Here is a 14,366-nt window from a genome sequence, read left to right as displayed (position 1 = left end):
AGATCACAACTGCGGCTGTAAATTCTTTGTCAGACACCGTCAATCGACTCCTTTCAGATGTTGCCACTCATGGCGAAAAGATCGTAAAGGCCGAAGCATCGATTCAACATATGCAACAAGAGAATGTGTCTCTCAAGTCTAGAGTGGAAGAGCTAGAAAGGTACAGCCGTAGATGGTGTTTGAAATTGCTTGGTGTGAAAGAACGCGACGAAGAAAATGTCCCAGCGATCACCATAAATCATCTTGGAAGATTGGTCCCGCGAATCAAAGACAAGCTGGAGGAGGCTGTGGATGTGGTCCACCGTGTAGGCAAACGACGACCAGATGGCTCGCCGCGACACATTATCATTCGATTCGCCATACGGAGGTACCGCGACATCATTTGGATGGAGGCTAAGAATTCCATTTACCTCAGAGAGAACGCTCTCTATGTCAAGGAGTCCCTATCCAAAGCGGACATTGAAAGTCGGAACAAACTTTGGCCCCTTGTCCTGGCGGCACGAAAGGAAGGAAAGAAGGCCGGTTTCAGCGGTCCATTTGCCGTTATCAATAACAAGAGTCGATGCCACTTCAGCGCCGCATCTGTAAACTGACCACAAATTTCAAACCGCATGTCAGGTTCTATTTACTCTTTTTCTGCACATGTTTGCCCAGTTCGAATTATTGACATTCTTCAAAGGGCGTTTGACCTTATTCTACTGATTCCGTGATCCTTCTTAAAGGAACAGCGTGTCATATCTTTCACGTTAGGTGTTCAGTGCACACTGTAGTTGTCATTTTCCTTTTCTTTCTTTTTCCCGTAATTTGTATTATACTTTTATTTGTTAATGGACAAATTTGAATTCGACCAGTTGAACATTGTTTCTTTAAATGTGCGGGGCTTGAGAGATGACATTAAAAGAAAAGCTATTTTTCTGTTTTGTAGACGTTATAATGCAGATTTCATCTTTTTGCAAGAGACTCATTCAGCTGCTTCTGATTCAAATTTTTGGAAAGCTCAATGGAGCGATATGATTTATTTTAGTCATGGGTCAAATAACTCAGCTGGTGTTCTTATTTTAATTCATAAGTTTAAAGGAAATATTGTTAATTTCATATCCTCCCCTGAAGGCAGATGGGTTATTCTAACTGTAAAATCAGAAAATGCCACCTTTGTTATCTGTAATATTTATGGATTTAACTCTCACACTAAGAATAATTCCCTTTTCACTGACATTTCTTTTACTTTAGGTCAATTACTGAAAACAAACCCAAATGCTAAGTTAATAATTGCAGGAGATTTTAATGAAGTCTCTGATGATTTATTGGATAGGTTTCCAAGGAAAGTAAGACCCCACTCTCAAAATCCTAACATCATTGATTCCTTATGCAAAGATCTATCTTTAGTGGATTCGTGGCGCTACTTTAATAGTAATTCATTTGAATATACGTGGAGCAATGCGTCAAAGTCTTTAAAATCCAGAATTGACCTATTTCTTATTTCAACCAGTCTGCTACAACATGTTCAAGATATCTCCCATCATTATGCTCCCTTTTCTGATCACCTTCTGGTTGAGTTGTCTTTACAGACTGTTCGCAAGCACAGCTGCCTTCGTGGATATTGGAAACTTAACAACTCTATTTTAGATGATAACATTTTTACAAAAAATATTGAAGCATTAGCCACCAATATCTTTAATTCAGAGAATTTAGATTATGCATCTAAATGGGAGTTGTTTAAATTCAAATCCAGAGAATTTGCCATTAGGAGAAGTAAGAAATTAAAACAAGACAAAGATCGCATAGAAATAGAGCTTCTGAACAAAATTGATACTCTTTGGAAAGTTCAAACACTCTCTCAGACACAGGAAAGTGAACTACAATCCTTAAAGCAAAAACTTGATGACTTATATATTAGCAAAGCTAGTGGAGCTTTTGTACGTTCCAAAGCTAGGTGGATAGAAAAGGGAGAGAGGAATACAGCTTATTTTTTTGCCCTTGAAAAAAGGAATTTTAAGAGAAATTCTTTGTCTGCATTATATATTAACAACAACTTATGCAAGGATCCCAAACTAATTTCAGATTTTGTCAGCTCCTTTTATGAAGAACTTTATCAATCTCACTTTAATTATGACTTTTGCGAATCATTTACTAATGATATAAAAAATTGTATTCCGTTAATTAGTAATGACTTCAAAAACCTTTGTGATTCCGACCTTAAGAAGGAGGAATTACTATCAGCACTTCAATGTATGAAAAAGGGTAAGAGTCCAGGTCCAGACGGGCTTTCAATTGAATTCTACCAACACTTCTGGAAGGTATTGGAAGATCCCCTTTTTTTATTGTTAAATGAATGTATTAAAAAAAAGAATTTGGTCACAACCATGAAACAAGGATTAATCTCCCTGATTCCTAAACCAGATAAAGATCCTCAAAATATAGATAATTGGAGACCTATCACTCTCTTAAATACAGATTATAAAATGTTTGCACTAGTTTATGCTAAAAGATTAAAATCTGGATTGAATGAAATCATTAATGAGGCTCAAACAGGTTTCATGAAAAATAGACACATTAGTAATAACATTCGCCTCATAATTGACCTTCTAGATTACTCTGATCAAATTGACTCAGGGGCTCTTATTGTGTTGTTAGATTTTTGTAAAGCCTTTGACACCATCGAACATGGCTTCTTACTCCACTCACTTAAAGTTTTTGGTTTTGGTAATAATTTTATTGATATTATAGAAATGTTTTATAAAGACATCAATAGCTCTATTATTCTTAATATGGCAACCTCTAAAAGATTTGGGATCCATCGTGGCATACGTCAAGGCTGTCCAATCTCTCCCTTTTTGTTTTTATTAGTGGCTGAGCTTCTTTCTATTCAGATCTTGAATAATCAGAACATTCAGGGACTGAAAATATTTGATAGAGAAATAAAAATTTCTCAATTGGCAGATGACACTGCTTTATTTCTGAGAGATAAAAATCAAGTTAAAACAGCCCTGGATTGTATATCCAAATTTTCCATATCCTCTGGCTTAATGTTAAATCTTAAAAAATGTGAAATTTTATTTTTACATGATTCTACAGATCTATTAGTTGAAAACATACCAGTAAAAAACTCTGTTAAATATCTTGGCATTCATATTTCCAAAAATACAAATACACGTGAACAACTGAATTTTATGCCTAAAATTAAAAAAACTAAAAATATTTTTAATAATTGGTTACAAAGGGATCTGACTTTGTTTGGGAGAGTGTTTCCAAAGCTGAGGGTCTTTCCAGATTTGTTTACCCAGCTCTATCCCTTTATGTGAGTGATAAAACTTCCAAAGAAATTAATAAATCCTTTCTTGACTTTATTTGGAAAAATAAACCTTGCAAATTAAAAAAGGATATTATATCTGGCAAAAGAGCTGATGGTGGCCTAGAGATGTTAGATTTTTTTGATATTAATAATACTTTTAAACTTAACTGGTTAAGAAACTGTCAAAAAAATGAAAACTCATTATGGTTCTTTATTCCTCAGTCTTTTTTCAAAAAGCTTGGAGGCTTATCTTTTCTACTGAGATGTAACTATCTGCCTGGAAAACTACCAATTAAACTATCCAGATTTCATCAGCAAGTGTTATTAGCTTGGAAAATTGGTTACCACCACAATTTTTCTCCACACAAAATGCTTCTCTGGAACAATTGTCTAATTACCTCTAGAAATAAGTCCTTATTTATACACAAATGGTTTGAAAAAAATATATAGTTTGTGATGGATTTGTTTGATGAAAATGGAAATGTTTTGTCTTATGAAGATTTTATGTTTACCTACAATTTCCCCATTCCATTTAAACAGTTTCAGCAAGTTGTGAAAGCTATTCCAAATGGGTTGAAACATTTAATGAAAAGTCACCTTACTTTTGGAAGTAACGAAAGGAAACTTCCCGAGTTAATAGTTGATGGTACCAAATTATTTTCTCATTCCTGTAATAACAAACATATCAGATTAATTTTTCAATCTAACCATAAAATCTCTCCTAGAGGGAATTTTTTTTGGAATGCACAAATCGCCGATATTAATTGGAAAGAGGCATGGCTAAATCCGTATAAATTTTGTATGCTGAATAAGGTTAAAGAGGTACATTTTAAAATACTTCATAAAATCTACCCATGTAAAGTTTCTTTATCAAAATTCATGGACATCGACAGCAAATGCTCTTTTTGTAATGTATACGAGGAAGACCTGGCTCATTTGTTTTACAGCTGTGATTTATCTTTAAAATTTTGGTCTGATGTGAGCTCTTTTCTTTTTGCCCCAAGAAATGTGAATTATAAATTATCTCTAAAAGACGTAATATGCTCTTTTTCAAACAAAAGCAAAATGATTGAACTTGTGGTGAACTTCTACATCTTGCATGGTAAATATTATATTCATAAACAAAAATTTGCCAAATGCATCCCTAAATGTAGTTTATTTTTAAAAGAGATGGAATCGCTGAACAAAGCTTTACAATTAATTAAAAACAAAAAGAATGACACTTTGTTAAACTTTTTGGATGAATTCTTTATAATCTAATGTCCCCACTGTGCTCAACAATTTATATGAATATTGAATTTGTCAGTAAGAAAAAAGGAAGAAATACTTGTCTGTTTTTTTTTTTTTTTTTAATTCTTTTATTTTTAGTTTTTTTTCTTTTTTTTTCTTGTTAACCTTGTTGAAAACATGTGGCTACTGTCCTGTGAAACTTTTTTTGTTGTTTGTTGGATTCAATGTTGTAATTCATATGTTCGCTCAATAAAAAAAAAAAAAAAAAAAAAAAAAAAAGTGAGTAGGACACTAAAAAAAAAAAAAAAAAAAAAAAAAAAAAAAAAAGCGCTTCAGAGGTGCAGCTTTCACTTTGGGACAGCCTACGTAGTGCCGCTGTGACGTAATCGCACTTCAAATGCGGCCTTCAGAGGGTGCAGCCTTCACATTGGGACAGTCTTCGTAGTGCAGGTATGACGTAATCGCACTTCAAATGCGGCCTTTGAAGTGCGCGCACTTCACTTTGGGACACAGCTTATGTAAATGAAATGTACAGGAGTCTGGTAAGACCAGGCTAGTGAGCGCCCTCTGTATTTTTTTTTCTCTTATTTAGAATAGGATTAGTTTTTTGTGTTAGATACACCAAAGATTTCATTTTTTTTCTTTTCATATTTTCTTTGGCTAGGAAGGTTAGAGGATTTTGGGGAATTTAGTTTAGGAACTATTTTTGTGTTTTCCCAGATAGCAGACAAACAGTGAATCAGCGTTGAATCAATGTTAATGCATCAACTAAAATATCATTGAATCAATGTTGAGATCTCAATGTTGAGAATGTTGATTTTTCATCAGGTTTGCACCCTGAAATAATGTTATTTCAACGATGAAAAATAGATCAAGATGGGCTTAAAATCAATAGTTTAACAACTAAAATTAAACCACTTATTTAAGTGAATCAATGTTGAATCAATGTTAATGCATCAATCAAAATATCATTGAATCAATATTGAAATATAACATTGATTTTTCATCAGGTTTGCACCGTGAAATAATGTTATTTCAACAATGAAAAATAGATCAATCTTGCTTTATGTACAGCAGGATTCTATGCCAGTTAATTTGTCTCTTTATTTTATTCATTTTAATCAGAGACCATGTGTGGCTGCAGTCGATATGATTTTGCATCAAAAAGTCACTCAAAGTAAATAACATCCTTCAGTTTACATGCAAATGTATTTATTTATGCCCCCACAGTTACAACAGGAAATCTCACATTGACTTGAAACAATTACATCTGAATTTATGACACAAATGAGAAGAGCCTGGAAAAACATGACAACGTGCATCTGCAAAATGGAAGTAAATACAAATGTAAACTTGCCAATAAATACAGAAATGACACAGTACTACTGAAAGAAAGAAGGTAGAAGAAAGAATAAAATCCTCCAAACTCAGGGGGTTCCACCATGAGCAATGCCCCGAAGCCTTTCAGGTTGTAATGGAGACAGTTTTGCACCGTCCCAGCAAAGATAAACTCCGATGCCTCTTTTTATCAGCATTCACAGCATCTAAAACAACAAGAAGTTACTAAATATTTGGAAATGTGATTAATTATACATTACAAATATAGCCTAATACAAAATGAAGTGAAACTTGAAATTTTATCAAAATCTTGATATCCCAGTTAAAACGGTAACATTAAATTCAGGACTATTTAATGCATTTTAGTATAGACTTTAAAGGACCTGCAGACACACAATGAATGAAAAAGCAAAGGGAATATATCCGGTGTTTTATCTAATAATATTATTGTATTTAATAGTAAATAAATAAAGTGTGAAAATGAAACAAGTAAATGAATGACCAAATAGCTAAATTAAGAAAATAAAAGAGGAGCTGTATAGGCTACACGGTGGTTTGGAAGAGATTTTTTTTCCATTTACAACACGAACCGGAGGCACAACTGTTTACTAAATTTCTGTAGTTTGATATAGCTGCCTACAGAACTTAAAGATCTCACTCTTTTCTTTTTTCTTGCTGCATTAAAGATTAAACTGTAATGATGTAATTGTGATCTGCTCTCGTGACGATATCTCGCAGCTGAAGCAGATCTACGAGCTGATTGTATTTCCCCTCACCGCGCTAACAGGTCAATCAGTTCTAGTTCTGCTTCAGCTGTGAGATTCTCTCACGAGTGGCGAACAGAATCACTGACAAGCCAGAAATTCATCTAACCTTCCGATCGTTTATACACTGGACGAATATACGATGATTCATCTGTGTGTGCAACGAGTAAGATACGTGTGTGGACCCGCGCCGCGCATGCATTCATTGACTTGTGAGTCGATCCTATATGGTCTCAAAATGAATCAAATAGGATCGACTCACAAGTCAATGACTGCATGAGTTGCACGAGTCAGAATTTGGACGCAATTCACAGTGTATATGCCAATCTTAAGGAAAAAAAAATGAATACATGATATGGTTTGGTGAAAAACAAACTGAAACTCAATGTATTAAGATTACCCTGGCCGTTGGTTGTGTAACTTACGAGGGCGTTCGTGTGACTATTATTAACATTGCAGTTCACTCTAACTCGCTGAGAAGAAGCACACAAGTTGTAAAACATAAAGATGAATAAAAACACTAAAATAAAATTGAGATGAATTTTATAATTATATTTTTGTAGGCCACTTACCTCTAAAAAACATGGTCGTTGTCCTGTGTCTTTTTCGCAATTGAAGTCTGTTCAGCTGCGCTTGCTTTGGTTGATTGGTGGATGTCTTGAAGGTGCATTACCGCCACCTGCTGGATTGGATTGTGGCGCATTGGATATTCGATAGGGACACATATTCTAAATTCTTTATTAACTCTGTATTCTTTAGATAAATAATTAAAAGCATGTACATTCTACATGATTTAAATAATAATAATAGGCTACATTTTTATTTATTTAAAACTGATTGACTAAATTTATGGTAGAAGTTCTTTGTTTTTTTTATTTATTTTTTACATGTTTTATTATAATAACATGAAACACAGAATGACAACATTACATGCCAGTAAGCAGGAAAATAATATACCTTTTAAAAAGATTCATAGTTTTTACAGCTTTCTTATTGGAAGAGTCAGAAATCAAACACGCATACAATTTTAACTCTTCCAGAAAAATTTAAAGAAAGGCTTACAATTACAAAATTTACATTTATATATTCTTTGTGAATCCACACACTCGTTGGTGTACTCATCGTATCCTTTGAGGATAATAAATGTGCTAACATTCACACAAATGTACCCAATTGATTTGGACTTGCCTTAACATGTTGAATAATGGGACAGATAGATTGACCGTAAGCCTCACCGGTGGAGAATTAAGCTGACCAAACATCAGCATTGATTCAATGTTTGTCTTTTCAACACTGAAAAGCATGGAATTATCAACATTGATCCAATATTATTTAGCAGTGAATTTTCAACATTGGTCCAGTATGGTGTTAGCATAGAATTTTCAACATTGATCCAATATTACTTAGCATTGAAGTTTCAACCTCAACCAAAATGATGATTCTGATGGAATTTCAACATTGAATCAATGTCACCATGCTATCTGGGTTCTGTAATTTGGCGCCACCCTAGTTCCTTTTCCCCCATGCGTTTATTGTATTTCTTCTTTTTATATTTCCTTAAGTGCATTGTAATATAGCGCACACATACTGATTAGTGGCTTTGGCTTTAACTATTAATAAATCAATTGGCATTACCCATAGTGAGTCTGGGCTTTTCTGCTGCCCGCTCCATTATAGCGATATTAACATTTAAATGTTATGTTCTGACCCTAGACCTTTAAAAATTCGTAACAGAAGATAACGTGTATTTGTTGTTTATTGTGTGTCAACTCTTTTAATATTCAAAGTCTCATATTCAGAGGGGGGAGCAGAGAGCTGAAGAGATGCATATGTGTCTGCGGCCTCATTCTGAACCTGAAAACAAACACCACAATCATCATCCATCATCCATCCATCCATCCATCCATCATCCATCCATCATCCACCATTCATCATCCACCATTCATCATCCACCATTCATCATCCACCATTCATCATCCACCATTCATCATTCATCATCCATCATTCATCATCCATCATCATCATAATATATCATGACTTAGGCCTTATAACAAAGAATACTTACCTTCTGCCTGGTGGACAATCTGGAAAGAATAGATATTAGGTTACAACTCTTTCTTTGATTGGGTAATATTTAATAGAAAGTTCTGACTCTCGTCCTATAAGACTGTGAGCCCTTATAGTTTGCATGGGGGGCTGGTTTCAAATTGTAAATGCAATATCATTTTTCATAATGAACCAAGCAAAAATGGAACTGAACTTAACTGCCAAAACAAGTTTTCATGTTTGATATCAGCTACATGCTAGCTTTAAGCAAAATCAAAAGTCAGCTTGCAAGTGAATGCTTGACAGTAAAAAATGATTATGTCAATAAGCTATGACAACATATGTTTTTACATTGTTTTAACATTGTTTAAAACAAGTTACGCCCTTTAAAAAAAATTTTTTTTTAAATATAATTTATACTAGATTCAACTAATTTTTAAGTCAGTTTAATGTAATTAAGGTTGAAATTACTTAAACATCCAAGTTGATTCTACTTAATTTCATGCTGTACATTTTTTTACAGTGTTGTTCTGTGACCCCCACATTGTTTTTGACAAATTAGTCAAACATAATGTCTGAATGTCAACTGCAATGAGGATACAAAATGACAGCGAGTGGCATCTGCAACCAAATGATGTCAGAGTTTTTCTCAGAATTGATTTTGGTTTAACTGGTGTTGAGTGTTTTTTTAGTGGATGTGTGAACCATAGTGCTGCTTTCACATTAACACTTAGTTTAGTGTCAAAATATGTGTCATGTTCTTTTTGAATTCTATTTCTATTTTTAAAAATGTAAATGTTAATTCATTTATTTTTGTGAAATGTATTCCTTGTCCTATTTTTTATTTGTTTTTATAAATGCCTCTTGATTTGATATTTTTTGCTTAGATCTGATCACTTGATTGACCATACATTATGTAAAAATGAAACTCACACTATGATTTGAATAAATCATTTCTATAATTGAGCAAGTTTGTAATTTTACAACAAATTACAAAAAAAAACTGTTATACAAAAAGTGTTATTTTAAAATGTACAATCTCACATACATTAAAAATGTAAGAAAACATGTTGTTACTTTATTATGGTCAGAAGACATTTTTGGAATCATTATGTCAACCTTTAGTATATTTGTATTATTATTATTATGTTCAATACTGTTCTTGGAATAAAGTTGTATTTATGTATTTTATGCACATAACTGAATAAATAATTTTCATCTGCACTTTTTGTCAGTAAAGCATCTGAGTTTATATACAGCAAAACCCATCAGCTCATTATCATATGTTGAGTCTGTTCTGTGATCTTCTCTCTGAGTAATTTACTGTATTATTGTTGTTCTGTTATGGTTCTTAATACATTATGTGTCGTTCACCTACCGTACACAGATAAATGTAACGGCACAGAACATAATGACCAGCACAGCTCCAACAGCAACTCCAATCATCACAGAGGAAAGATTCACATCTAAAGAGGAATAAAAGGAATGATCACTGATTCAGTTAAACAAGGACTAGTGAGTCATATCGTAATCTTTAAACAACAAAATAATGAGGGCAGGAGCATGGGAACAATATGAAACGTAAGAGATAAGCATTAATGACTAGTGTTACAGCTTATTTTCATTCACTAATCATCAGCTGACAGATCCTCAATTTCCCACAACCCTGTAGAGCAGTGGTTCTCAAACCGGTCCTGGAGGACCACCAGCCCTGCACATTTTGTATGTCTCTTTTATCTAACACACCTGATTCAACTCTTGAGCTCATTAGAGACTGCAAGACCTGAAATGTGTGTGTCAGATATAGGGAGACATACAAAATGTGTAGGGCTGGTGGTCCTTCAGGACAGGTTTGAGAACCACGGATGTAGAGGATAAGCAGTAAGGAGAATGAGTGAAATGTGTTTTCAATGGGATAGATCACAGAACTGAAACTCACGGTTTACAGAGAGAGGCAGTTGGAACAGTTTTCTTGCAGTGCCATGAGTGTTGTTGCCGACACACTCCAGAGTGGATGTGTGTGTGAGTGACTGATGTAGAGTGATGGAGCTCCTCAAGCCTGTGCTGTTCAATCGCTCTTCACTGATGAACGTGTTTGAAGAGTTAGTGACAGGACGTCCAGACAGACGCCACTCCAGTTCAGGAGAGGGATTCCCATCAACCTCACAGAAACACACGGTTACATCAGATCCGTTACAGCTGGAGGACAGAGAGATTTTAGGGGCATCTGAACAAGGGAAAGAGAGAATGATGTGATACATAATAAGTATAGTGTCTTATGGAGGAGAACAGAACTGATGCCAGAAAATCCCTACACTGAACATGTAATGTGATGTTGTCCTGTGCTGTTTTGTTCTTGTCCTGTAGCTGGTAGGTTATAGTGCAGGTGAAAGTGACTCTGTGGTGACGGTGAGTCGCAGTGAAGTTCAGATCAGAGATGAGCTCCTGTTGTCTGATCTCACTGAGGGGGATTCTGGGAGTGGAGCTCCATGTGAGAGTTGGTGGAGGAGAGGAGCAGAGAGACTCAGCAGAGCAGCGCAGACTCACAGAGCTCTCCTCCAACACCTCCTGTTCCTCAATCAGCTTCACTGTGGGTTTGGGCGGAGACTCTGAAACAAATAAATATATATGTAGATGTATATGTGTAGACATTTCATTGTGGCACACTTGCTTACAATTTATCATATACAATATCTTACCAATCACTTCTATCTGAACATGTTTGTGAACATAATTCCATTTCAATTCACCTTCACCCTCAATCCTAAAGTAATAAGTACCACTGTAATTTGATCTAACATCATAAAAGACGGTGGTACAGTCCTTCTTATGTAATATTCCAGTTATGTTTCCCTTAATAATGGAGTTTTGGCTGGACATGGAAGAGTTGAAAACTATTTTCTCAGACCCAGTCCCATCTTTATACCAACATCCTGCAGCATTATCAGTGAGGTTTTTCTCATATTTTTCCTCAATCTCAAATGTGCACTTTATGATCACGCAGGATCCACTGAGAGCGTCAATCTTCTCTGGTAGACTGATGCTGAATTCTTTACACCGAAATCCTACAACACATACATGATGAAAACATTCAGACACAAGCAGAAACAAACACATTTCTGCTGTTACACAAAATGCAACAAACAAAATCAATATTTTTATTCCATTACAAAACATTAATTTGCATCACAGTCACTCTTAAACGGGTTTAACATTAGCAGAACAGCAGCAACGGTTAAATAAAATATTCAACTGCAATTTATTCCAAATAGGAATAAAATTCCTACTAAGAAATCTTTCTTGAGAAAATGAAAAAACAGATTTTCAAAGTAAACTTTCTGAAGCATCATTCTGAAACTATTCAGAACAATAGTTTAACACTTGAATTCACGGCCTCATTTAAGTCACACTTTTGTTGTTTAAAAACTAGATTTGAAGAAGAGATGGAGACCATACCTTGTAGCAGAAAGGATAAAATAATGATTTTCTCTGCCTTATTCATCTTTTCATTAACAGACACTCAGTCCTGTGAAGAAACACACACAACAAAAACAAACTAATAGAAATTATAAATTAAGCCTGATCATAAACTGATAATTTTCGTAATTACTGAACAAACAGACATTTATGAACTCACTGTAAGAGTCCAGCAGATCAGTAAACTGAAAAACACTTCTGAAGAAACGTTTAAAGAAGAATAAGAAGAGTTCAAGACTTACAGAGATGAGAAAAATTGTAATTTCTTTTCTAAATGCAGAAGTTATGTACTGTGATGTCTGCCGATGATTTGAGACTGTGAGAAACTGCGCTGTGTGAATTAATAAACTGACTGACAGTTCCTGTATCGCCATCAAAATACATTCTGTTCACAGACAGTGGAACCATCCTTGTGCATAGTGGAAGATCAAATCAATCATTTAGTAAAATACAGGTATACAGTATACAGGTTTTGAACTTTAACACATATTCCTATTCAGTTGCTGTCATTTCCTGTATCAAAAAATAAATGTCCTGCTCAGTTTTCATATACTAAGATGAGTTTAATGTTTTTATTTAAATTAAAAGCATCTGATAAAGTGTAATTATATCTTTGTGTAGAAAAGGGAAATAATATTTCATCTTTCTTTTCCCACAGCATTTAAGCAGGCTCGGGTAACCCCACTGCTTAAGAAACCATCTCTGAATCCTGCACTTTTAGAAAAATACAGACCGGTATCCCTTCTGCCTTTCATTGCAGACCCTTGAGTGAGTTGTGTTTAGTCAACTCTTTATGTTTCTTGAACAGAACAATCTCTTGGACAAAACCAATCCGGCTTCAAAAGCGGCCATTCGACTGAGACTGCCCTACTCTCGGTAACTGAGGCACTGAGACTGGCAAAAGCAGCTTCCAAATCCTCAGTACTCATCTTGCTGGATCTGTCTGCTGCTTTTGACACAGTTAACCACCAGATCCTCCTGTCAACTCTTAAGAAGACGGGGATCTCAGGAACTGCTCTCCAGTGGTTCAGGTCTTACCTCTCTGGTAGGTCCTACAGGGTGTCATGGAGAGGTGAAGTGTCTAAGTCACATCATCTAGCTAACTCCCCAGGGCTCAGTGCTTGGTCCACTTCTCTTCTCCATCTACATGTCATCATTAGGCTCTGTCATTCAGAAACACGGCTTCTCCTATCACTGCTATGCTGATGACACTCAACGCTACTTCTCATTTCAACCAGATGATCCTACAGTTGGTGTTCGTATCGCTGCCTGTCTGACAGACATATCTGACTGGATGAAGGAGCATCACCTTCAACTTAATCTTGTGAGAGCCTCCCAGCATGCTCTATCAAACCCTTGCACCCTTGAACGACGCCTCTTGATTCCATCCCAAAAAGGCATGAAATCGCTCTCACGGACCTTTTCCTGGACCAATTCCATCTGGTGGAATGACCGGCCGATCTCAATTCATGCAGCCGAGTCTGTAGCCATTTTCAAAAAGCATCTTAAGACACATCGTTTTCCAACTGCACCTGACCAATAAAGATTGGCACTTAACTATCCAATTAAATTTTCTGTTTGTTTTTTTGAAAAAAAAAAAGGTTTGTGTACTGTGCTCGATTAACTGAGACTTCTTACAGCACTTGCAGGTTATTGGCCTTGTTTGTTTCGTTGCTTCTATTGCTCTCCCCTTTTTGTAAGTCACTTTGGATAAAAGTGTCTGCTGATTAAATGTAAATGTAAACGTAAATGTAAGAATCTGGATTGCCGTATGAACTCTTCAGCAGCAGCCTTTTAATGTTCGCCAGTAAGTGTTGAAAAAAGTGCATTGGTGAACTTAGTGACCTAAGAAATGTTCAGTTCAGTGAAATTTGTATCTGTAGATCATATTCACACGTGTATCAATAAATTTGAAGTCACAGAGAAAAATCTTTTAGGAGTTGTAAACTTGTAGCTTTTTTTTCTTTCATACAAACATCACAGCAGTTACACCTTCACACATTCTTCACTACAGGTGCACAAATCCTATTCTACGATTCACACATGAAGAAACTCATACACTCACGTTTTTGCTACAGTTGCTGCAGTGCAAATGCTGCAAAACGCAGTCACACACCCGTATCAAAAATGTAAAGTCAAGGACAAATTCTGCACATCTGCAAATTAACACTTGAAGTCATCCATTGAGAGTTGAACACTTGTAGAATATTTGGTCACAA

The 14,366-nt window shown here is 35.3% G+C and overlaps 1 protein-coding gene across 1 annotated transcript; it reads right to left on the bottom strand.

Annotated features, from left to right (window-relative positions):
* Positions 1 to 8,116: 8,116 nt before the first annotated feature.
* On the bottom strand, positions 8,117 to 12,172 carry LOC137049168 (sialic acid-binding Ig-like lectin 7). The gene is made up of 7 exons (XM_067427575.1): positions 12,127 to 12,172; positions 11,370 to 11,735; positions 10,986 to 11,279; positions 10,595 to 10,897; positions 10,049 to 10,136; positions 8,690 to 8,708; positions 8,117 to 8,478 (listed from the first exon to the last, which is right to left on the bottom strand). Exons 1-7 carry the CDS (start codon positions 12,170 to 12,172, stop codon positions 8,380 to 8,382), a joined length of 1,215 nt encoding a protein of 404 aa, XP_067283676.1. The 3' UTR covers positions 8,117 to 8,379.
* Positions 12,173 to 14,366: the final 2,194 nt, after the last annotated feature.

This window comes from Pseudorasbora parva, chromosome 20, assembly GCF_024679245.1.
Source record: "Pseudorasbora parva isolate DD20220531a chromosome 20, ASM2467924v1, whole genome shotgun sequence".
Taxonomy (NCBI): domain Eukaryota; kingdom Metazoa; phylum Chordata; class Actinopteri; order Cypriniformes; family Gobionidae; genus Pseudorasbora; species Pseudorasbora parva.
This window is presented reverse-complemented; position numbering and strand designations above follow the sequence as displayed.